At 34.7% G+C, this 27,111-nt stretch overlaps 1 protein-coding gene across 1 annotated transcript; it reads left to right on the forward strand.

Annotated features, from left to right (window-relative positions):
* The first annotated feature begins 95 nt into the window (after positions 1–95).
* LOC128192883 (cytoplasmic FMR1-interacting protein 2-like) lies at positions 96–27,108 on the forward strand. Its single transcript, XM_052865911.1, has 41 exons — positions 96–700; positions 1,312–1,533; positions 3,045–3,122; positions 3,770–3,871; positions 4,204–4,385; positions 4,618–4,843; positions 5,211–5,315; positions 5,467–5,670; positions 6,273–6,389; positions 6,811–6,888; positions 6,986–7,200; positions 7,353–7,500; positions 7,897–8,053; positions 8,364–8,446; positions 8,561–8,634; positions 8,904–9,000; positions 9,170–9,246; positions 9,349–9,457; positions 9,533–9,652; positions 9,767–9,966; positions 11,110–11,200; positions 11,456–11,599; positions 11,694–11,784; positions 11,867–11,997; positions 12,109–12,187; positions 12,478–12,593; positions 13,771–14,009; positions 14,384–14,531; positions 14,628–14,778; positions 18,448–18,482; positions 18,776–19,078; positions 19,873–20,088; positions 20,507–20,598; positions 20,713–20,762; positions 20,862–20,931; positions 21,329–21,507; positions 23,484–23,605; positions 23,740–23,813; positions 24,254–24,305; positions 24,453–24,611; positions 25,478–27,108. The coding sequence occupies exons 2-41, from the start codon at positions 1,315–1,317 to the stop codon at positions 25,544–25,546; spliced, it is 5,202 nt and encodes a 1,733-aa protein (XP_052721871.1). The 5' UTR covers positions 96–700; positions 1,312–1,314; the 3' UTR covers positions 25,547–27,108.
* Positions 27,109–27,111: the final 3 nt, after the last annotated feature.

Consider the following 27,111-nt stretch of genomic DNA (forward strand, 5'->3'; position numbering starts at 1 on the left):
TGATTGAATTTAAAAATATTTCCTGCCATATAAATGTTCGCGGCAATTTTTACTAATAAAAAAAAAGTAATCGTGTGTTTTATTCCCAGTTAATAGGTTTTAAACCAATGATCTCCACTGAACTTGTCCAGCATGTTAGAGGATCGACAAAGTGGATGGTGTGTCACAGATCCTAAACAATTTCAATTGGAAGAATTTTTTTTTAACGGAAATAAAGTTGCGTGAAATCGCTTTCAAGTGAGTAAATTGTTCATATACGTCCTTTAGCTGAAACTTTCGTGGGCACATCGAATACGGGTACCCGAACATTCAGCAGAGTGAAAACAACACGATAAGAGAGCCGGGATTAGAATATACACCGTGGTTGTCAAATTTCCTCGGGGTCCAAAGGTCGTGTGCGTTATGGTTACTGGGTTTGGAGATGACCCTGGCCGAGCGAGGTATTTACATACAAAATTACAAAAACATTAAAACTCCACGCAGGAAAAGGGGGACACTGCGAGCTCGCTTGACGAGGCCAGACCAGGTAAGTATTCTCCGGAGGAGGGCGGGGTTACCTACGAACAGATCTAGTTCCTCGTCTCGCTCCGCTGGACAGATAAGATATAAGTAAAAAAGGTCTATGCTGACTTCCTCGTGTTGTATGGATCTCGTTGGTGAGACTGTGTCGTGAGATCTGCTAGTATCCACAGCAAGGACGGTACGTAGTCTGTCGTTTTTGTTGTCAAATCCCATGTCTTAAAAAAATGTCTTTTCAGAAAAAAATTGGACATTGCCGACAAATTGTTCTGTGTTTATGTGTACCTGTCAAAATCTCTTCCGTGTTTATGCGCTTTAAACACGAATTCATTTTGAATAGTATACGCGTGCTTGAGTGAATCTGACAGATCTTCATATTCTGTATATATATGCATCACAAGAAACTTGTTTTTATTTATAAGTGGTTATTTCAACATGATTTGATTGAATTATTTAGGGATTCGAGATTTAAATCTTTTTTATGTCTCCTTTTACAAAATGCAAACATAACGGCCATTTTTAACAAAACACTTTACAATTGCATTTGCCCAACAATGATCTTTAGAAGTCACATATAGAATGCATGTGTGATTCAATAACCCATTGAACGAAGCAAGTGACATTTGTAACATTTTTTCAACCAGAAATGAATTCTCGGTACAAAGTGTTAGGCTCTCGACACAAAATCAAGCACAAACTACTTATGGTAAATGTATCTACATATGGTGATAAATCCTTATAAAACTATAGGGAATCGAGGAGAGTAATTTTCCATTCTCATCATATTCCCAGACTATGTCGGTACCCGCTGTAGAGAAAGTGGAGCTTTCGGAGGCCCTCGGGAAGGTGAATTCCCTGGGGGGTCTCCTCCACTGTGGGAGTTCCCCCAGCATTGAGGGCATGTCACTGACCGTACAGTATCAGGTGAATTTTGATACCAACTTTGAAGACAGGAATGCTTACGTCACAGGTGTGGCCAGGTATATCGAAGAAGCGACTGTACACGCTGACATGGTGAGTATTGCTAATTAATGACGATGCTAATTAATGACGATAATTGAAAATTATCTCATTGAAGCTGAAATGTCCGATATACCGTTTCCTTTAGACCCAAATGGAGCTAAGCACAACGAGGAAAGTTTTCTTGTTTTTTTTTTAAATCCCACATTTATATCAAACACAAAAATGTTTACCCCCCCCCCCTCCTTTTTTTTTATAATAAGCATCCTCTTACATACACAGGGTATGACTGTATAATGTCTTTTATGGGTAGACAATTTTCCTATTATATTGATTACCCATGTGATTATTATCATAAGGAAACTAACTTTTTTTTTTTAAGTCGTGTGCCTATTATAAATTTTCTATTCCAAGAAATGAATTTATCATGAGCAAATCGATATCAAATTTGATCTTCCTTTTTATGAAACAATGCAATTTGATAGCTTTATTTGCAATATGATACATGTGTATTTGGGTAAAGAGGTTCGCCACCAGAAACTAAAAGGACCCTTAAAACATTCAATGACTTTGTTTACCTTATTCAAGGAAAGTGTAAATTATTTTAAATTGGTAGTCTGTCAATGGCTTTTGTTTTTTGTGAAGTATTTCCGCATGTTTTAATAGCTTGGAACCGAATGTTTTTGTATTTGAACGGCATATCAAGTACGTCCTACTGGGCTGCGTTCAAGATCGTAGCAGCTAGCCTAGCCGCTAGGTCGTAGATATCTAGGTCTACTGGACGGACCGCTAGGTTAGCCGCTCGGTCTCAGATTTGAAGTTGGAAATATTCAACTAAAGACTTATTATATTGACATAATTTGTTAACTTCAAGCGGAAATATACATGTTAAAATTCATTATAACTTTGAGGATGAATTAAATATCACTAAATAAATAGATTTCATGTTTGTTACAAAGTGGTAACTAAGGTGGCCATCTTGAATTTGATGCTTAGCATAAAATATTTAGGCTACGGATATCTACCTAGTGGCTAGGCTAGCGTTCCGTTCAACTACGTAGCCCTACGTAGCAGCTACGATATTGAACGCAGCCCTGTTTTGCTGACCCAGTGTATTTATCGTAAAACGTGCATGAAACATAAACTCAAGAATGAAATAACAGTTATTGACTTTAATACTGTCTCACCACATACAACACCAAATTACAAATGACTTTTAAGGAAAGACACATACATGTTTTAGAAAATAATTTCACATATTGAATTATTTGCAACAGACAACAGGTTCGAAAAGTTGTACATCGTATATAAATTCCATATGACTTTTCCACTTATTATTTGAATCACACTGTCACTGTATGGCCCAAACCTTTAATCTGAAGAGAAATTTTTATAGAAAACACTTGTTTCTATTGAAATTGAATAGTAAATTGAATTTGTTCGCCTGTTCCCATTTGTGTAATTATCTGTTTGCAATACAGTACCACTCGTACCTTATACGCGCTATAGATTAAACTGCATGTGGATTTTGATTTGATTTTTTTTTGCTAATTTTTGGGATCTAGAACAAGTTAATAGAGGAAGCACAAGAGTATGCCGTCATGTTGTACACGTGGAGATCTTGTTCGAGGGGTTTACCACAGGTATGTATCCTCAACCATTGTCTATTTCAAACAATTCCCACAGAGAACAGCAGGTCACATGATAACAATCAAAACTGATGTAAACAAATAATCTTCGAATTCTCATCTTGATCACTCTGTGTGCTAACATTGCACAACTCGACCTCGCCCCAGTCTTCTTTGCAAAGCACTAACAGTGCGCTGACTATGACGTCAAATATGACCCCTCGTTGCAGAAATGCACGTCAAAGACAATCAGTCAACGTCATTATTGTGTTTGGATTTATATTTAGCTTGTATAAGGTTGCAATTTTTTGTCTAAAACGATTACAGATAACGAAGAAATATTATCTAGATTGAAGTACCAAAATTCACAAGGATCACTGGACCCTTATTACAATGTACCACCAATTAATTTTCAAGAAATGCGTGTGTATTATTTGGGTTCAAAATTTGCTTATTTCATAATAGTTTCACATTATACTAAGTGAACATTTAGACACACTTTGTATATATTTAATCGTATCGTATATATGTATTTTGAATTGGAGTCCAAGCTAAGTGCGACCCATGATTATATTTCTACGACCTACAAAGTTGGGTCGTTCCCCCGAGTGTAAATCGTGACAAACTATGACTCAGTGTGAGTATTGGGTGTCCATTTACAGATACAAAGCAACAACCAGCCAAACAGGGAAGAGATTTACACAAAAATAGTGGAGGTCCTCGAGCCAATGATGTCCAAGCTAAAGGACTTCATGAAGTTTACAGTAATTTGAATTATCATAATTTCAAGTTAAAAAAAACTTTTTTGAAAACAAATAAAAGTACATTATTCCTAAAGTAAATACAACAGCGCATCTACCACTTACCAATAAGTGATACTTATGGTTAAAGTAAACCAGGAAACTGTACTGTAGCAAAAGGGAAAACAAATGGATGATAAATCTGATCGTATAATTTCGCCTTTGCTTTATACTCAGAGTAAACATAAAAATAAAATTTTATTGTCAATTGCTGGACCCTATTTTTGTATACCTACAATGCAAAATTAATGTATTTTAATGCATTACAATATCAATTACCTTTGCATCAACAAAAGACGAACAGTATACACAAGTTTGGGGAGGAAATCAAACGGCTGTGCCACCCCGCCAGGAAAAATGATTTTATTTCGGAGGCATATTTGCTGACCATTGGAAAGTTCATCAACACTTTTGCAGAGCTGAATGAACTAACCAACATGAAGGCTAGCGTCCAGAACGATTATGCTGCGTACAGGCGGTACGTGGTTTCTTGTCTCCCTTGAGTAATTCAGACCCTCCTTAAAAGGGCCACTTTGGGTTTTCAATGCAAAATATTTTACAAAGTTTGTTCGATTGATAGTAACGTAATGGCACTGTTAAATTTTACCGGTTAACGCTAATAGACGTCTAATGAATGGAAAAAAAAGCACAAAACTTGTACACTGGCAATGATAATATCATAAAAATGCAATGCCAAACAAATTTTACAGAGCTACTCAGTTCTTAAGACTGATGTTGGACCCTCAGGCTCTAGCCGAGTCTCAGAATCTGTCCTTGTTCCTGGCAACTCAAAACAAAATCCGGGATCTGCTGAAGCAGGCGTTGGAGACGACCCCGGGGTACGAGGAACTGCTGGCGGACGTGGTCAACATCTCGTTACACATGTACGAAAACAAGCTGTTCCTGGAGCCAGGCGAGAAAAACATGTTAATTAAGGTGTGCATATTTTCTGTTGATTAATTTACTCCAGTATACATGTGAGTGTTCGATTGAAAGTATCACATTTTACTTCATGGATTAATGAATTAATTTATAGTACCCGGTATTTGATGTTTATATTATAATAAATACTTTTTCTGTTGTTAAGATAAAAAAAAAAATCTTACTCAGTTGCGGACTATACAGAAAAAAATACACAACCGCATTAGAAGGTTTTAACAGTAAATTATGAAATAAAAATAAAATTGCAATTAATGACGAAAAGTGAATATAACAAAGGAATACAAGGGATACAGGATTTAAATGTATGTACGATTTAAACTGTGTATTTTCAGTGAAGAAAGCTTAGATTTGAATTTTGCAGGTGATGGCTTTTGGTCTTTTTCTAATGGACAACAAAGAAAATAGTATCTACAAAATGGAGAGCAAAAAACGACTCAACCTGTCTAAGATAGACAAGATACTCAAGGTTAAACATACTTCGTTCTGCACAGTATAAACATTATTAGCAATTGTTATAAACATGCAATATTAAAGGTCAGTTTAACATAACATGCTCTTATAAAGTAAAATTCATCATTTATTTATCTTTGTTCGAACTCCGATTGTTTTAATTTCAGCAAATGGACGTTGTGCCCCTGTACGGTGATATGCAAATGAAGCCGTATTTCTATATAACAAAGAGCCAGAACTTTGACTCCTCGAGGTGGAGTCATTGTGAATCATCCCAGCCGAGCCCCCAGTCCCAAATCCTGTCCAGTTTGGAATCACTCCGAGAGAGTCACACGGAATATGTGTCAGAATTAGCGCGGCGGAGCAATGAAGTAATCGCTTTACTTTACATACACTGTATATATTAGTAACAAATCTTTGCATATAATATAATCTTTGATTTAGACTGGTAGAATTCCAAGAATACCTTTTGTGTATCCAATGTAGAAGATGAACGAATAGAATAATGAAAGTGTATTGGTCTATCATCAATCCATGTATATAGCATTATTACTGTATATAGGGAAATTTTCGCTTCCGTTTTATTTTTGCCCCTTTCGCCCTTGTATATAGTGGGCAGATTTAAGACTAGGCGAATTTTAATGTCTCAAATTATATCCCTTTTAACACAACTTTGTTTGGGCGTATTCAAGACGAGGCGAAAGCGCTGTAGAACTGTAGAAGGGCGAAAAATACACGGGGCGAACACAACCCTGTATACAGTATATAATAAGAAATCGACAGGCCTGTTGTATTACTCAATGCAAAAAGGCATGTTTATATGTATATACGAGCACAATACATTTACATTGTATTTTGTTTACTGTTTATATAGGACGTTTAAATTATCTTCTTGGTCCAAAATTGGAACGAACAAAATTAACCTATCTAATGTACAAAATCATAATAAGACACATTATACGTTTCTTGCTAGAAAATGACGTCCTCTGACAAAAGCCCAGTCACCGACGCAGAAAACAAGGAGATGTATGACCTGGCACTGCGCGGATTGACCCTGTTGTCCTCCTGGACTCAAAGGGTCATGGAACTGGTCAGTAGAACAACAAGTAGACTTATTGTTTTAAGGTCATTCCATTAATCTGTCTGTTCACAATTCACTAAAAGAATGCAGTGAAAATAAAAAATGAGCTTGCATGCAACTGCAGATATACTTGAAGATCACAATCCTTATGGCAATTTTTTTGGCGGGTGTAAAAGTTGGCGAATGGCTTATTTTAATGTATTATCATGGCATAATTTTTGTTTTGCGAACAAAGAGTTTCACGACGTACGTTGCAAATCAGTACATTGAACATAAAGTGCAAATTAGCGATTCAAATTTTAGCGAGCTGCTACCAAGCCCTTAAAGAAGCCAAAATAAGCACACCGCGAAAAGAAATCCCAGCAATACGACATGTGTATAATTACCGGTATCAACAGTGCACTGTAGTATCAGTTTTTATTGCAAACAGTACTGCTGGAAGTTGTTGAATCCCACGGACACACACACCACTCCTGATTGTCCAAAGGATGCTGAGGAATATGAAAGGGTAAATTTGAAATTTGCAAGCATTTGGTCAGTTACCTATACAGGTTTACGTCATTAATTACGGTAGTGTAAAACATACCAGATCTGTTGTTTTACAGTCCACCCGTTACAACTACAGCAGTGAGGAGAAGTTTGCTGTGGTGGAAGTGATCGCCATGATTAAGGGGCTACAACTCTTGATGGCTAGGATGGAGCCCGAATTTCTCCCTGCTATCAGACGACACATATACTCCTCACTCCAAGATTTCGCCCAGATATTTCTACGAGAGCCTTTACGACGAGCAGCGAAAAAGAAAAATGATCTCCTTAAAATGTAACACTGGCTTGTGTAATACCATGAAATAAAAACTTATATTAACTTGAACTTTTTAATACGAGCACAATTAAAACCCGATTGAAAATAATTGATCTTGATTAAAGTATTCTGTAGACTTTGTGTATCAACCTTGTTTTTGCTCCTTTAAGGGTAATATTGTCTGTCCGGGATTCGTGTATAGATTGGAAGGACGGCGTAGAACCCGAGTCGGATCCGGCGATCAAAGGAAAGAAGGACCCGGAAACTGGATTCCCGATATCCGTACCAAGGAAATGTGTGGCCCCATCCGCGACCCAGGTACAGAGAAAAGTCATGTCCACTAGAACTAAAGAACGAAAAAAATTGTAGTTAACTAGCATATGATAGGTTCCTTTTTGTATTTTGGGATCACGTGATCTTAAATTAGTTAAGAAAGTAATATGCATGCAATCGCAAGTTCTTGGGCCTTTCCGGTAAGCTCGGAAAGCTGGCCTGAAAGGCCCGAGAAGTTGCAATTGCACATATGCATGTTCACAAAATCTGCAATAACTAACCTTTTATTGGCCGCATAAAGATAAAGAGAAAGTTGATGCAACTTTTTCTACAGACGATACAAAAGTTGAAATTAAAAAGCACGCGAACTTATTTCCTCATTTTCGTGATGTTTGTGGGTGTGGCAATACGCATAACAATGAATTTTCATAATCTTACCAGCTGTACATGGTGAGAACAATGCTGGAGTCCATCACAGACCGCAGTACTGTGGGGGTGAAGAGGTCAGTCAAGAAGGAACTGGAGAGTCAACAAGTGACCGCCATCAACCAGTTCCTGAAGCAGTCCTTCTACTGGAACTACCTCCTCAACTTCAATAGTAGGTGTTGGAGTTTGTTTCCAGATACCCACTAATATGAAATCATATTTTTGCAAGGACTTTTTATGGATTTTGTGTGTACCCCTTACCCACGATGTTACATTCCCATTTTCCAAAGAAATTTTGAAACACGGTCTTTATTCGTTATACATTAAAGCAAAAAACAAAAAACGAAAAGAACATCCACACAAATTGTCGAAAACTATTAAAATTCGAATGATTCAACAGTATTCTATGATTTCTTAAGTTCTTTATTAATATTTATTTACATATATAATAAATCGCTAGATCTAGACTTTAATTTTTGTAGAGTCGCTTCATGCCTGCGGTGATCTCTCACAACTGTGGTTCAGAGAATACTTCTTGGAGATGACAATGGGAAAGCGAATACAGGTTATATATACCAGTAAACTGTTAAGACGATCGATTAGTCAACAACAATTTTATTCTTTTTAAAATAAAATCTATTTCAGTCTTGATAAAAGACGTTGTCCTCTTTTTTTTTAGTTTCCGATCGAAATGTCCATGCCCTGGATTCTGACTGACCATGTTCTAAATACCAAAGAGCCTTCAATGATGGAGTATGATAATTTTGTATGAAAAAGAAAAAAAAATATTCGCAAGAGCTTTAATTCTTAGAATTTTCCCTCTTTTTTTCTATCCAGCAGTTAAACTCAGTGTCAATTGCAACTTCTCGGGCCTTTCCGGCAAACTCGGTTCTTTACCGAGCTTGCCGGAAACGTTCAAGGGGTCAATCGCAACTTTTCGGGCATTTCCGGCAAGCTTGTTGTTTTTCCGAGCTTGCCGGAAAGGCTCGAGAAGTTGCGATTGACACAGTGTCGGTTTGTAGGTACATACTGTATCCCCTGGATCTGTACAATGATAGCGCCCAATACGCCATCATGAAATTCCACAGACAGTTCCTTTATGACGAGGTGGAAGCAGAGGTTTGTACTCTATTTTATCAGCTACATGCATCCATTTTTTGTTGTATTTTTTATTCAGATTATGCTGAGATTTAGCTGTAGATCTGTAGCTCTCTGGTTGAAAAAATTCGGATAGACAAACCAGAGATGCTAGCTGAGATTATACCTTTTTTGCTTGCTCTGTTTTCAGGTGAATTTGTGTTTTGACCAATTTGTGTACAAACTAAGTGAACAAATGTTTGCCTATTATAAACACCTTGCGGGTAGGTAAGTGCTTTGTTGGCCGTTTAGATGAGGATGAACTTTGGTAAAACGTACTTGATTGGTTGGTTTCAAAGGTATCAATTTTTTTATCTTTATATATTAAAGCATTATGCTGGACAAGAGCTTTCGAGCAGAGTGTGCAAAAAAGGGACACAAGATTCCATATCCAGTCGCAAATCGGTATCATACCTTATTAAAACAACAGCATGTACAGGTAATGATGAATCTCTCTCTCTCTCTCTTTCTCTCTCTCTCTCTCTCTCATATTTATATGTATCATCTTTTAAAGGTACTCGGTCGATCCATTGACTTGAAACACCTAATTGGTCAGCGAATCAACGCTTCCCTACTGAAATCTTTGGACATTGCCATATCGAGGTTCGAGGCTGGTGATTTGACAGGCATTGTGGTAAATTGAAAATTATCATAGCAGTGTGAAGATAGTGACAGAACTGATCGATTATCGTTAGAGATCTAGAATTGCTATCATAACCATTAAAGTTTGATTTTCTGCACTAATTAGGAACTTGAAAAACTCATTGAAGTCAACAAGTTGACCTATAAACTGATGAAAGACTTGCTTCCATTGGATGATTTTGACAGCATGTTGAACGAAGCAAACAACAAGGTGACTGGTCCGTTTGGACGTATCACTCTTCACGTGTTCTGGGAAATCAACTATGATTTCTTACAGCATTACTGTTACAATGCCGCCACAAACAGGTAGGGAATCTAGACGTTGGAAAAGATTTTTCATTTTATTTTACTAATAAATTTTAGACGTTGTTTCGTCTTATAAAGGTTAACATATTTGAAAGAACTCGTTATGACGTCAACGACTAAAATTTTTAGACTTTTTTTGATAATAAATCTTCTTCTTGTGTTAGTTTTGATCTGTGTATTCCATTGACTATTTTTGACTAAAACTCAAATTATTTATATTTTGAATAAAATATGCGGAAATCGTGTAAAATATGTTTTTTTCTGTTACCGCCCTGTTCGTATCGAAATAACAATCGCCCAACCCACAATTAGATGCACTATAAATTAATAATGCAACTACATAAAGCCTTTCAATATTTAAAGTATATAGCTCAATCAACAAAAAATAAATTGATAAGCAATTTATAGATATACATGTATCCCCTGAAAGTGGTACATTGTATATAAGCCAGGAAACATGCAAAAGAATTCTCTATCAAATTTCTAAATGTATAAGCATATATATCGAACATGTCAAATCGCCAGTTATGTTATATCTGTATATTGTCCACAAAACAGAGTTATAACATGTAAACGTCAAATTATATGTCCACATATTACATTTGTTTAGTCCGGAGTGGTACATGTATATCTGGCGATTTTAAAATGTCATTTTTTACATGAATCGATTAAGCGTCGGAATTCTTTGATACGGCCCATTGGGCTCGTCATGATCATATTTTATTTGTTTTCATCCTTGATAACCACCCTGATACTTTATAATAGAGGTGGTCAAAAAGTAAAACGACAAATTCATGTAGCTACATGTGATATAATATTAATTTGTAGCGTCGAGTTTGGTAAATCATACGTATCTTATGTTTCTATGACGGCAAAGTTTTTGGTCACATGTTTGGTCAAATTATGAGATTCCCAAATTGCATTTATGCAACGATGGCTTCCATAATTTGGAATTTGTTGTGATTCAGACATCTATTGCGTAATCTAAGAGATGTATCCAAAAATATCTCAGGCGTCTTTTATATGTCTCGATTAGATACCAGTTATATTATAATGTATGTGTATAACTTTATGTGCATACATTATCATATGAATGTAATCAATCACGTCACCATTCATTTCTCTCCATTTTCTTTAATTAAGGTTTATCAAAGCAACGTTTTTGATTGCGCCTGAACAGTGTGATCGAGAGAAGGCACCTAGTCCATCGCATGCCTTTTTGTGGGGAACGAAGGTACCTGATTGTTCATACTTATATATAAGTTTTGTTGTTTAACCCCCTGAGTATGCGCGGATCCTGAAATGTTTAGGGGGTGTAAGGGAAAATTTTTTGGTTGCTGTTGATTTAGTGAGTCAACCAATATACCATGTATTTATATTATAGAACATTTTTCGAATAGTATATGTACTCTTAAAAGTATCTTGAAAATCAATAAGAAATTTAGAATAGAAATAAAGAAGTTATATAATGTCGTGTTATTTTCTGCAGGCTCTGACAACAGCGTATAGCAGCATCTTTAAGCCGTTCCACGGATTCATAGGGCCACCTCACTTCCGGTCTCTATGTCGTCTGATCGGTTACCATGGAATAGCTCTGGTTGTTGAGGAATTACTCAAAGTTGTGGAAAATATTGTAGGCGTGCTTATAAATAAGTATTGTAGTATTGTATTCAAATAGTTGATTCTTGAGGTGATAAATTATGGAGATTTTCTTGTAATTGCTCTAGCTGAAGGGTACTTTGTTGGATTACGTCCAGGCTCTAATGACTTTGATGCCGGAGAAATGTAAACTGCCAAGATATGATTATGGATCCCCAGGTAAATAATTCAACAAACACAAACAACCCAGTCAATTAAATGAATTTTGATCTGAGTTCACATATAAGGAGTCTTTTTGTAGGTATTGCACAGTTTTACAGCGAAATGTTGAGCGACATAATTCAATATCCGGATCTTCGCACCGACGTCTTTCAAAGTTTCCGCGAAATCGGCAACGCCATACTTTTAACATTACTGATGGAACAGGCATTGGTAATAATTTGGATGAAATAAACATATGCACGTATAATTTCTATAATTATTAAAAACCCACTTTTATCTAGCTTTCATGTGATTTCATTTATCTCTTGTATCTTTATTAAGACACAGGAAGAGATGTGCGACTTAAAACAAGCTGCCCCGTTCCAGAACGTGATTCCAAAACCATTCATCCCAATTAAAGGTCAGAAAGTCACTTGAACAAAATGATTGGTTCGACATTTTTAATTTTCGTGCATCAATAAAAAAAAGAATTATTTTGTTCGGTTCGAATTTTTTTGTCTTCATATTTAACAAACCTAAAAATGTCATAATAGGTTGATGGTGGGGGGGGGGGGATGATAGGGTGAACAAAATCAAAATGAAAAAAAATGTCATGTAAAGTAATTTAATTAACCTGAAAATTCTTCCACGTACAATGAATATAAACGTAGTTGTAGTTTGAAATGAGATGTGAATTGTTTTGTTGTAAAGAGGGAGACGACAGAAAGCAAAAGGAAAAGGAGCTACGTGAGGCCTTACAAGCGCTAGAGACCAAGTATGCCTCACAGCAAATCGTTCCGGTCATCGGCCGTTGTGGTAATGCCCAGGTAAGTCCGTTATACAGGTCAGACAGGCGTTCTATATACCGAGGTAACTCAGATAAGTCTGATATACGGATCAGACAGGTTTTTTATGTAACTAAGATAAGTCCAAATAAATATACAACTTAGACAGGTGTCCCATATAACTCGGATAAGTCTGATTTACAGTTAAGACAGATGTCAAATTATCAACTTAGTCTGATACTAGTATACAATTTATACAGGTGTCATGTAACTCGGGTAAGTCAATTAACTCGTGTAAATTAGATACATAAATCAGACAGATCACTCGCATAACTCATGTTAGAATAATATGCAAACCAAAAGAGTGTTTCTTACAACCCAAACTAGGTCCCTCTGGCAATGTTCACAGATGGCTTGTATAAATCATGAGATGCAGTCTCAAACTAATGCAAGAACTCAGGTTGGTCCAAAATACAGGTTAATCTGTGTCTTATACACTGCCCAATTAATGTAACTTCCTAAATTGTCTTATGCAACAAGGGCAGGTCTCTCCTACACTTCAGACAAGCGCCTTAACAACTTAGATAAAGTGCAAGTGTTTCACCATTGGATTTGTCAGTAGCTAACGGTAACCCTTTCATATTCAGAAATTTTTACTTCTTTAAAAGGGCGTAAATGATTTTTGAAAAGCACTTAATACATTAAATATGGAAACCTTGATACACGAGTATCACATATGAATCTGTTTGCATACTAGTAGATGTCAATTTGAAGCTTCTGTTCATTATATTTCGACTTAAAATCAGTCAACTGTAAACGATACTGTATACTGTAAACCAATCTTTATTCGCGGCGACTTTATTTCGCGATTAACTGCCGATAAACTGGTTCACGACGACTAATGTTCGCGACCAACCCTTATCCAGACCTGTATTATTATAAAAACTAAAGACAAAGGATCGGTTCGCGGCGAGGAAAATTCGCGACGACAAGGCTCTCGCTAACGTCGTGAAAATTTCTCGCCCGCGAATAAAAGTTGGTTTACAGTATTTAGGTTGTAAAGAGTTAACAAGAAAAAAACTTGAAGTCTTCTCAAAGCTTATAATAAAGATACCTTTTCTTATGAAGTTATGAGAATATCTTGAAGCAATTAATTTTTATTTTGTACATATACTTTAGAAGTCAAGTTTAAATTGTTTTAAAATTGATATTCATCCAGCAATCGGATTTGGTGGCTTCGTGTGATCTGCTGACCAGAGAACGGTTGTGCTGTGGCTTATCAATGTTTGAAGTCGTCCTCAACAAGATCAAAACATTTCTGGAGGATAAGACGTGGCATGGTCAACATCCCAAAAATGACGTCATCAACATTGACGAGTGTACTGAATTCCACCGACTGTGGAGCGCCCTGCAGTTTGTGTACTGTATGCCAATCCGGGAAAATGAATATTCCATTGAGTAGGTTGACAACTAAGCACTTACTACATGAAGTAGCTCAATTATATCCGAGTTTGTTAGACATGTTTCAATTTTGTTCATCCCCTTGATCATTTTAATTCTGCAACATGAAACTCTGTGATCGTTATGTCGTGTTTTCCTTGCCTGATTAAATTTCAAATGAATGTTTTAATTAAGCAAAAATACAAAAAGATTTTTATTTCAAAGTTAAAAAGCATTTATGGAGACATGACAGATTAATGCATTGTATATATTCTTGTAAATGTGTTAGTGGACTTAATAGATTACTTTCGCCGCAATTATTTTAATAAAAGTACCAGTATTTTACATCATGGGCATGTCTTGATGGTAACTCTAAGTTATTGTTTACCCAGAGAATTGTTCGGGGAGGGCCTGAACTGGGCAGGTTGCGCCCTCATTATCCTCTTGTCACAGCAACGGAGGTTTGAGGCGCTGGATTTCTGTTACCACGTTCTCAAGGTCAACAGGGTGGACCAGAAACAGGGTACCATAATGGGCCACGTAAGTATAACAATACCTATGTTCATAAAATAATACTTATTAATCATGAAGTCAATGAGGTTTTATTCTGAAGCGTTCCTCATGTTTTGAATTCAGCAACTCTCCAGCCTGGTGGGACGAATTAGATGGTTCCAGGTTCTCAATACACAGATATTTGACATCTTCAAGAAATACTTAAATGCCAGTGAACTACCGGAGAACGCCGTAGAGAACATTACGTGCTTCACCCCGCCCATTCACCCATCGTGTGCCACGCCCATCTGATAATTATATTGATCCGTTTTCAAAATACTTCTGACGTTACGAAAACCAGTACTAGTACTTGCAGAGAAATACCAAATGAGAACCATACAGTATAAGCCATGCTTTGATTGCTTCTAATCTGTCTGGATCTCTTCTTTGTTTCTTATGCGAACGAATGCGTATTAACAATTTTCCAACATTTCTATATTATGTACTTATAATGACATAAAGCCTTTATTCCTTCTCAAGGTTCCAAAAAGGCTGATGTGACGTGTTTAAGAACAACATTCGATTGGAAGTTGTACTTTTTTTAAATTTCCATATTAAGTGCAATTCGTTGTTGAACAGTACGCGTATTCGCTTGTGTTTTTTGCTTGTGATTACTTCAAAACCAAAACGCATTCCGGTATATAACAATTAATGTAGTAACTGTTGTCATACGCTGTGATAAATCAGGAATATTAATTATTGATTATATTATAGACGGTAAAGTCGTGAGTAATTTATATGTTTGGATCTTGACAAATATCACCTAGATCTTCTGTAATAAGTTTTCTAGTATATGTACGCTATTGCTATCAGCCTGTCAGCGATCATTGAAAAAGACACAAATAAACTTTATGCATAATATAACATGTAAGTTTGTTACGAAGGGTAAATTATATTACAATTTATAATTGTGCTTTAATAAAATTTAAAGAAAACAATTACAGCTTATTTAATATAGTTATTGTGTACACGCAAGAGTTGTGTCGACTATCTCATGCTTTATATTATTGTATTGTTTGTTATATTGAATTTGAATTTTCAAACTATTAAAAATAAATGCAAGATGAAATTAAAAAGATGGCTTTGGTCTTCATATGTTTGCAACTGTTGGCTTTCTCTCGTACTTTGCTGTCGCTTCACCTAAATGCTAGACAATTTAAATATTCGTAAGTGATTTTATATTCATAACTAATGCATTAAGTAACGCCCACCCCCTCCGCACGCGGAAAATTGGCGCTAAAATGGTAGGAATTTCTCTCGGATATTTGACTTAAGGTCAAGATCTAGTAAATGAAAGGTGCCTACAGGTTTATAAAATTTAAGATGATGCTTCATAACAATAGCTTTGTTATTTTCAATGAAAAATGGAAACAAATAAGGAACAATTTTTTTTTTCTCAGTTTTGTTCATTTTTTACTAAAAAATATATCTAGAATGCCTACAGGTCAAGATCTAGTAAATGATTCCAGAGTGTCTTTTTGGGGCCAGAACCATAATGACTCATACATGTAATTGATTTGATGATTTTTTTCCCCTGTACTTTACGACAGAAAATGAAACTATTTCTTCACATTTTCATCAAATCACGAAAAATGTAATCCCGATACTTATATTAAATTTGACATCATTTTAGAGAGGAGGTCCGCCGGAGCTTGTTTAATGTCGTTTTTGGAGAGACTGGAGGCTTCTAGATATATTTCATTGATATATCTCAATGGACAAAGCTTCGAGATTTGTTACATACATGTATTTCCTTCATATTACATAGAAATTGACTGTTTAAAAAATGATCTTTCGTTCAGTTTACCAGAAATTTAAGCCATGGTACACTCTATCAAACAAAGCTATTGTTGTGAAGCATCATTGAAAGAATTTACCGTATATGCTGAATTTCATAAACCTGTAGGCATCTTTCATTTACTAGATCATGACCTTAAGAGTGTGATTTTCCAACATAGAAATGATAATAGAGTAGGATTTCCCCACGGAAATCTTCCACCTGACTCAGTTTTCGGGGTGGAGGGGGGATATCCTTGTGTATTTATTAGTCAGTGTGATTTCCCCCATACAGAGACAAATTTCCTCCCATTTAAAAAAAACGACGTGTATTATTTTCCCTTTCTTCTCATATCACAAATTAACATATACGAGCGTGTCTTCTATTTACCAAATGTATTTTTGAAAGTCAGTCTATTTGAAAGCGGAATATAACCTTGGTTATTTACTTAGCCGTGACGGAAATTAGGGAATAGATCATTGCTTTGAGAGTTCAGTTATGAAGTAGAGTTTCTTGGGTAAATTATGCTGGCTTTTGGTGAAATCCTACTCTTCAGCGCCAGAAATGCATTAAAAGAAATACAATCATGTACATATCCCAAACTCCGACAAATTCATAATGATGTATCCGATCAAAGTTCGAGGTTTTTTAAAGTACGTAAGACAAGCAAATTTTCCTGATCAGTGGTTATTTACTTGAATCACTACATATGTCTTTTACTAATTAACAATTTTTAATTGCCAATGAGTCAATGACTATAATTAGTCATGGACTCATTGGCAATTAAAAATTGTTAATTAGTAAAAGACACATATACTCATGTCAATCTCTTCTTCTTCTTCTTCTTCTTCTTCTTCTTCTTCGTGAATATTCACTAAATTGTTAAGCTACAAAAGTTCAAGTCGCTTCTTTTTTATTCTAATTGAAGACGCTTGCTTTGACATATGTTCATGCATGGTACGATCCACAACATCGATTTCATTGGAGAAAATACTATTAGCTCGAGTATATCCAATATTATTTGCCAGAGACGGGGAGGGGGGGGGTCAAAAATGAAATGTAGAAATCATTTGGGGGGGGGGGGGGTAATTCCTAGCTGAAATGCAAAACGTAGTCTGCTGTCGTTTTTAAAAGCATGGTCACGGTTGTATTTGAGCACCAGAATATTTTGATCACATTTTTTCTAGTGTAAATGGCTAGAATGAATAGTTTAATTAAGTATATATATAAAATGCTTCACCTAAAAACAAACACTTGGGATAAAAAGAGTTTGTATTTATTTAATTATGAAACAATTCAAGTTTTTATCCTTTAAAACAACGTGACTCATGAGTACGTACGCTAGAAAAATGACAAATAGGAAATAAAACCCTTAAATTGTATAACAAGGAATTTAAGTCTAGAAACTGAAAAAAATGAAGCTATAACAGATACATATACGTATGATGTACTATATATGTATATATATAGATATGCATAAACTACATCATAGTAGATACATTTTTAATTTTATTTTAATTTTTATTTTAATTTGTTGAAACAATATTGAGTCACGGTAAACTAATTATTTGAACTGAAGTTGCATTGAAGGTCACGTTTAGCTCACAGTGAATATTTAAATATGAACTATCGGAGCATACGATCAATACATATTATCTTAAAATGCTACATGTTGACTTTTCAAAGTTAGATGTTTTTATTTTTTTTTCGATTTCACAACTCTAGAAAAGTATTCTTGAAAAGAGAAACAATAATGTAGTAAACGTTTAGCTCACAGTAATTTTAGGATTATGATTTTTTGGAGCATAAGATCAGGGGCGTATAAGTCACTGATAAGATCAATGCATCGTAAAATCTGAGTTATTTGTCACCTTTTTGTGTCTAAAGAGGACATGAATTAAAATCGGGATCGGTGTTGGACTGTATTATTTGGTCGGGCACAAAGATGCTTAGGAGTTTTCACGTGACTGCATCATGAAGAAATAGAATGCACTAAATGACTAAAAGCAGATGACAAAGTACGACTGTAGTATCTGTATACGATGGTTCAGCGGATGACAAAGTGTGTGATATGCCTTGGCGTGTTCGGTTTCATATTCCTAATCACGGGTTGTGTTCTTATACCAGTACTTAACAACTATATAGATTCGCAGATCAAAGAGGTGGGTTGCTCAATCGTACAGTATTACGTAAACACAAGATTTTGACACAGGCTTAGCAATGAATTCAAGATAAATTATTGGGGGGGGGGGGCATATTCTAAAACTGAAAAATTTCTTTTATACATATTGTGTAAAAGCTTCGTAGTTATAAGCTGATATCTATTGAAGCAAGTTTATCATTGTCAGTCTCCTTAAAAAAGCATGAACACTTTGTTTGTTATTTGCTTTATATATTGCATTTTGTCCTTACTTACTTTCTTTTTAACTAATGAAATTCTGTTTTTCCTTAAAAGACCATTCCTCTAAAGGAGGGATCGGATACGTACAACACCTGGTTGAATCCACCGGTCCCAATCTACTTCCAGATCTATGTTTTAGATCTACAGAATCCAATTGAGGTGGTGAAACACGGGGCCAAGCCAGCGTTCACAGAAAAAGGTCCCTACACTTACCGAGAACATAGACAGAAGTGGCAGATTTCCCATTTTGAGAATGGAACACTCTCCTACAGAGAGAACAGGAGCTTTGTCTTTGAGAGGGAGAAATCTTCAGGATCTCACGAAGAAAAATTTACCACTGTCAATCTCATCATGGTGGTGAGTGTTCACAATGTGACACATTATAGGATTAAATAATGATTGTATATACAGTTGAACTTCAATATCTCAAACACTGATATTTCGAATACTATGTGTATGTCAAAGTGATTTGTAAGTCCCAACCACTTCTTTTCTTTTTTAAGAATTTTTCTCTCGATATTTCCAATACTTGGATAAGTTTTTAAAAAGTCCCATCTAGTTCGAGAAAACGAATTTTGACTCTAATTTACTTACATATATATTAAGAATGGGCATACAAATAACATATGATCTGAAATTTGGATAAATACCTGAAATCTGATAAGTGATATGCACAAACTTTCTGAATAAAGATCAATTCTTTACTCTTTGCACCAGTGTACTGCCAATAAATACAATGCATGTATTTTCACAGCCTGAATCAACGCAAGCATATAAGAATTTGTTTACAAAATTCAGATGTGTTATTATCAATTTTCAGAATCTGTTTGGTAAAAGATATTCTTTGTAAACTTGTAAAATGGGACAATATAGTAAATCATTGCCTGTTTAGGTCCGCTGCATCCTCAATATAGTACAGTAAAACACAGTTATATCAAACACACTTATAATGAATTGATGTTTGACGGACATAATGAATTACCGTGCTTATATAATGAATCCCTTGCACTTTGTTGTAGACGTGTTTCACTGTACTGGTACATGTACATACGATACCTATGTAACCTAACATCATCAGTGTCAGCCTTCTGTGTTACCCTATTTATAATATAGCAAGACACAGTAATCTAAATAGAATTTGTTGATTCCAGACCATTGCTGAAATCATCAGAAGAGAATATTCCTGGATTCAAGAGCTGGTGGAGCTGGTGTTAGACTGGGGGGACGACAGTAACCTCTTTACGAAGCTGTCTGTCAAAGAAATCATGTGGGGATACGAAGATCCGTTACTGAAGAAAGTCAAGGCCATATTGCAGAAATATGTCAATACAACCACATTTGATGACAAATTTGGTTTGTTTTACAATGTAAGGATATTTAATATTTTGTATGTTGTAAATTTTCACTAATGTATTGTTATGTAGCCCTGTCCAAATCTAACAAAATCTGAAATTCTCCATGAAAATGATAATATTATATTTAGATATGGGAAAGGATATTAAAGTTGTATGGGCCACTTGTCGATATTAATATGGATAAAAGTACATATGTACATGTATACAATAACCCAAATATATTCGACGTTGTAGAATTTTTCAATTTTGCAATATTTGACAAAAAAATTAGTTTTAAAAATTTGATTGCTTAGTAACGCTTAATAATTTCATTAATTATTTTTGCGTCGTAATATGGAGGTGTCTAAGCTTAGCGGGCAACACTGTATGTTCAGAAGGCCGGGCTACATGTAATTTACTCTTTGACATATACCTGTTATTTTTTTGGCAGCAAAATGGTTCAGATGATGGGTTGTATACAATTTATTCAGGAATAAAGTCTTGGGAAAACTTTGGAATGATACAGCTGTGGAATAAAGAAAGGTAAATGATGCTGTTATTTAATTAAAGATGTGCAGTAAAACTGTTAGACTTTCTAAAAGGATGTATTGTAGCAGTTTCATATTTAAAAAAAAATGGATTCATTTTACATTGTAGTTCTTTAAAGTTCTGGACCACACCGCAGTGCAATATGATAAATGGATCAGGTAGATGTCATCACCCATTATGTATAGTACCTCTGTACTTGCTTGTATTTTTTATGTTTAAACCCTTACAATACTTTCAATGACATTTGATAATTTCAGATGGGACAATATTTCCACCTTTTGAGGATAAAGGAAGAACATTGTATATATTTTCATCTGACATTTGCAGGTAATAAATGTGATGTTAAAGAATAATTATCATGTAATGTGCAGTTATTCCAAGGACAAAACATGCCTAAGAAAACAAACATGCCTGAATATTATTTATATTTGTGAAAAATAAAGCATACTGGTATTTATTATCAAAGCCAAGCCAAGGCTTTAGTATTGAGATGGTAATGATTGTAAAAATGGTACTTAAGTTAAGTAACTTAACATTTATGGTACTGCAAAGTTGTAACTAGCAATTGTTTGAGATGCCCTTTTCACTTAGATTAAACTTTGTTTTATACATTTTGTAGCAAAGAAAACTTAGTACATGTACATGAAAAAAATATTTTGGTTGAATTTAAAGTAAACATTCAACAGAACTAACTGTTTATATCACTTATATCACTTTGTTGTAGATCTATATACACTGTGTATCAGAAACCGGTGACCTTGAAGGGCATTGATTTGATGAGGTATGCGGTTCCCCCGAAGGTGTTCTTGAACCACACCCTGAACCCAGACAACCAAGGGTTCTGTACCCCAAAGGGTGTCTGTCTTCCTTCTGGACTCCTGAACGTCAGCTCCTGTAGACAAGGTAAGTTGTAAGAAGTCAACAAATATAAGAATACATTTTTAGCTCACCTGAACCGAAGCTTCAATTTTTTCACATTTTGACTTCTTCTCTAAAACCCCTTGGCCAAATTCAACCCAATGTAGTACAAAGCATCCTAATGGAAAGGGGATTCTACGTTGTTAAAATAAAGCGTGTAACCCTTTTTAAAAGGGACATAATTGCGAAACAGTGAGTATAAGGTGTGTGTCTTTGGAAATCTTCTTCTCAAGAACCACTGCACCAGAAATGCCACTATTTACACCAAAACTTGTATATATAGTGAAGATTCTTAATTGTAAAAATCGTGACCCTCGGACCAAAACTGGGGCCCCAGGTGGGGGTTCAAAATGTAACATAGAAATACATGGGAAAAATGATTAAAAATCTTCTTCTGGAGAACCACTACACTAGAAATACTAATATTTACTCAACAGCTAGTATACAAATGAAAATTTGGTGCCCCCCAGATGAAAATGGGGTCCAAGATGGAGTTAAAGTTTAAAATATATAGAAAAAATGTTTAAAAATCTTCTCAAGAAATACAATGCTTCAATTTGTGAGATTACTATGCAAACACCCTTAAATATTGTAGATTCTAAATCAATAAAGCTGTGACCACTGGACTAATACTGGGGCCTCAAGTAGGGCTGGGACGATACTGTACTGAGCCGATTCGGTACATATCACGATACATGAGATGCGATACGATACATATCACGATACATTGCAACTAAATGAAAACATGAATAAAGGTTTAAAATTTATTCAATTTGTCGATGTATTACCGCATGTCCAAAGTTATTTTGTTATATTTATAATGAGCCTTGCACAATTTACAAATTACTTTAGTCTCATATACACTACTTTTTCATAAATTAGTAACCCAAAAGATTTCCACACTCCATATTTAGCTTCCTAACTATTTTGACAACTTTACGAGGTTTTCCGCCATCTTTGTACTTTTATATTAGGCGCGCGGACTAAAAATAGCCGATATATGAAGCTCTGATATTTTTGGAAAATAGAAAAAAGTTCGGTAAGGTATCGTTGTATTAATGGTAAATGTATCGATCCAAATATCGTCAAAATAATATCCGCGATGCACCGGTGCATCGGTGGATCGTCCCATCCCTAGCCTCAAGAGGTGTTCAAATTTTAACATGGGAATATATATTATGGAAAATGTTTAAAAATGTTCTTTTCAAGCACTAAAAAGCTACAGTTTGTGAGATTACTATGCAAGCAACGTAAAATAGTGTAGATTCGAAATTGTTAAAGGACCAATACTGGGGCCCCAGAAAGGGGTCCCAAGTTTAAAATAGAAATAGCATATGCTATGAAATAGAATGTTACAAGGAAGTGTTGTTCAGGTGAGCGATATGGCCATGGGCCTCTTGTTTGTTTGAGTGTGGGTCAGCTTCCCCTTATCTATACCCAGCCATTCCAATTACATGATGTATACCTATGTTAATTGAAAATGTATGCGATGTTCTGTATCTTTACCTTCAATGCTCAATCAGTACATGTGTACCTAATCAGTACATGTATACCTATCTTGTGATAGCTACATTGAAAACCATTCAATGAACATAGTACATGTAATATAACAAAGCAACTCACCTGTGTAGATAAGTACTTGATGTTTATAAATACATTTACCTGTACGTTACCTCGCAACTTCCTGTACTGTAGCAAACTTTTATGGTAATCAACTGTATTGGATTTTTCTAGGATTGATCAGCATCTACCAATTTCATTTTTTATGACAAGTTTGTGACTTGGGTAAAAAACACCACCCCAACCCTGAGTTAAAACCAAATTTAATTTTTTTTCTGCTGACATTGCATGTATAACATACATGGATTACGGTAAAAAAAAATTCCATTTGGTAAATTCAGATGCCTTTGCTTATATGTGTGTGAAAAATTTGATATCGACGTACTATATACCTGTTCCAGGAGCACCTGTCATTATGTCACAGCCCCACTTCCTGGCCGCAGATAAAGAGATGGTGCAAGACAGAGTAATCGGATTGGTTCCTGATCCAGAACAACATGGGACCATTCTGGATGTAGAACCTGTAAGCTTTCTAGCTACCCTACACATTTCTCTGATTAAAAAGAATTAGTGAAGCTATAGTACATGTGCATTGTTCTGTTGTTATAAGAATATGATGCATGATGTATGTTTATCATTCATTGTTTTTATTATTAGAAAACTGGGGTGGTAATGAATGCCCAGAAGAGATTACAACTAAATGTTTACATCAGGAACGTCTCTCATATTAGGTAGGACTTTGTCAGATTCGTGTAAAACCATACCTTGATAGATTTTGCATTCAGTTGCATTCTTAACTTCAAAGTTCTTTCATGTCTTCTGTTTTGTCAATAACTGCATGAATTCTTAAATTTTTTTTGAACAAGTAAATGATAAAAAATAAATTTCAACAGAGTGAATAGACACATCTTTTCGTTTGTGGGTTTCTGAGTGTTGGAAAATTTAAATACTTGTATTAGTTGTAGTTACTGATAAACAAGTCCATTGTTGCAGACAAAAATTGTTTTATTTGTTAAAAAAAAATGATGATCTTATTTTTGATTTATATAACATTTATTGCAAATATACAATGTATGTTCTACTTTCTCTAATACTGGTAATTTTGATTCAGCAGTATTATCTTTGTGTGCAGATTTTATTGTATATGAACCATATGACATTAATTTTTCAGGGATACAGCTAACATTGATCACATATACTATCCTGTTATTTGGTTGAATGAGGTACTTTGACTAAAACTTTTAATTTATACTTAAATTCATGTCAAGAATCAAATACAGCAAATTTAAAGTAAATTGACTAAAAATATAAATTTTAATTCATTTGATGCCAATGAGATGCTATTCCTAAATAACGTTTTTCATCAACAGAGTGCCTTAATTGATGATAAAAGTGCTAACAAGTTCAAAAATCAACTACTTATGCCCATCAAGTTAACAAAAGCTGCAGAGTATGGACTTATTGTACTGGGAGCCTTTATGCTGATCTGTACTGCAGCACTGTTCATTAAACAAAAAGTTTCAAGCAAGGTGAGTTGTGATATGAGGGACTTAATGGGTTTTTTTTTATTAAATTTAAACTTCTTTGTAGATGACATACAACATTTTTAGTGCAGTCAAATACATTGTACAGTCAAGTGGTGTCAGTGAAGTTCTATATGTTCTTTATGGTTTTATGTGAAACTATAAAATACTTATTTTCATAACTTGTTTAGCACCAGAAAGCATTGTGCTGTTAATAGTGTTTTGATACTACTAATAATAAAATATCATTTATTTTTCATTCAAAGTTAGCTGTTTTTGTAACTTGATAATTATCTGTGCAGTTTACAAATAACTGTGTTGCATCAAAGTGGCACACCTTGTCAATATATTGGGCCCATATCCAAAAATATACGAAATATATTTCAAAGTAATTTATTACACACTTTCTATATATACATCCCAGTTATTTGCAGGGTAAAGTTTTGTTTATTTTTTGCCAAAGCTCTTACTGTGGTTTCATAAATATTCGTTGAATACCAATTTTCGTGGATTTCGTTGTTAAGTTGATCCACGAAATTTAATGTTCATTGAGGTGCAATTTCTATTAACATTTTTTATTGATAGGGACATTGGCCACGAATTTACGTATCCTTGAAACTGTGATGTTCACTTTATCCACGAAATTTGATACCCTTGAATATTAATGAAACCACAGTATCTCCAAAATTCAGTAATGCCCATTTCAAACAAGGGTCTGTACATATTACTTGGCTCTGGTGTAAGACTCTTTCTAAAAATGAAATTATTGTAAAACACAAGTCAGGCTTAAAAGCTTTCCAATGCTTAAAAGGTAGCAATGTTTTTAATGCTTGATTAAAAAAATCCTTACGCTATTATTTTATATTTTGCAGCCAGAAGATGATCTTGTAGATGTTAATCAATGTAACACAAACTCGGACAGACACCCCATTCTTAATTAGGACCGGGGACTGAAAGAAATGTAGCTACTGTGAGGACTTGAACAATGTTGGGTTAACTGCTTACTTTTACAATTAATATATGCAATGAAAAAAGGGAACTGTACATATAGTTCTTTTATGTGCATAAACATAAAGCTAAGCCACTTTTGCCATGACATATTTACTATTATGTTCTATTGTTGCATTGTCAACATATATGTGATGATATTTTACACACCTGTTTTGTGAGCTGTTCATTTATTTGGCATTTGTATAATAATTTTTATTATTGCTAAACATGTTTCTGTTAATGAACACGATATCACCATATAACAAACTTTTGGTCAATTTTCTCCGATTGATCAATGTCAACTTTTTGGAGAAATACCTATTTTCTTACTGTGCCTTTTAAATATGGATGATTTATGATGGTGCATGCTAATTAATGAAATTTATTGATTTTGTTTGCAAAAAATATTGTCAATGCTGAAGAAAGATGTTTGTGCATTAATTAGTTTTCAGTCTTGGTATTAAACATTTTCAGGTTGTTAGCCTACCACAAATCAACATTGCCTTTTTCATTTAATATATAGCATATGTATAAACTTGCGGATTTTAAATATGCTATTTCAGATGTAAGGCTTTTGGATTTTGTGCAGTTATGCTTTCAATAATATTTTAACTGTATAGCAGTTGAAACTGAAAATTATACCCAAGAGCAGTACTGTATTTAGAAAAGTTTAGTAAGCAGATTTGTTTGCAGTTAGATTTTATATTGACTATAGATTTTGAGACTGAAATAATTATACAAATGATATTATAGATAAGGAATTTATATTTTGAACATGTTTTTTTTCCCATAAATGCTCAACATTTGCATGAAGAATGCTTTCATATATATTTTTTGCAGGCCAATGTCTAGTCATTATATGTGACAGCTAATCAAAGATATCCTCCATTATTTTGCTATGTATATGTTTTTATGCATCCATGACCCTGGTACATGTAATTTGCTTTTGGTTCGTTTTTATGTCTTGTCTAAATTTTGCTCTCCTAGATTTGAACTAAATGTATGTCAATGAATCAAATTCAGATTGAGCGAGCAGTATTAATTGTTTTAAATCTAAGTTGAGAATACTTTCAATCCATGTTGTTAATAGGGTATTTTATTTCATCTTCTGTTACTATTGCTTATTTTTTATATTTGTTTACTGACAGAACTTAAGGGGAAAATAATTCAATAATTCTATGGGTTGAAAATATTGGCTTAGAAAGTACTGTGTACTACCGAAGTTTAATATCCCTGGTGCATCTGTCGAAAAAAGGGTATTTTGCTTGTAAATACAATTCTGTGTACAATGAATCATTGTAATTGCATCATCAATGTCAGTGATGATGTCATTACAATAATTTATGTGTATCATAATCCTGCTGATAATCATTCTTAATGCTTTTACAAGTTTTGCATCAGATAGACTCTGTTTTATGTGGCTTGGAGACAGTTATATATATCACTTGTTTATTTGTCAAATATTAATTATTCTGTGTAACTGATCATGCGGCCAATAAAACAACAAACGCAATGT

The sequence above is a fragment of the Crassostrea angulata genome, chromosome 7 (genome assembly GCF_025612915.1).
Source record: "Crassostrea angulata isolate pt1a10 chromosome 7, ASM2561291v2, whole genome shotgun sequence".
NCBI classification, from domain to species: Eukaryota; Metazoa; Mollusca; class Bivalvia; order Ostreida; family Ostreidae; genus Magallana; species Magallana angulata.

Excerpts from the sequence above, each read along its gene's own strand:
- LOC128192883 (XM_052865911.1), top strand. The coding sequence starts at position 1,315 with ATGTCGGTACCCGCTGTAGAGAAAGTGGAGCTTTCGGAGGCCCTCGGG. Across the intron at positions 4,844-5,210 it reads AGAAAAACATGTTAATTAAG|GTGATGGCTTTTGGTCTTTT; the intron begins GTGTGCATATTT and ends TGAATTTTGCAG. Across the intron at positions 5,316-5,466 it reads AGATAGACAAGATACTCAAG|CAAATGGACGTTGTGCCCCT; the intron begins GTTAAACATACT and ends TTTTAATTTCAG.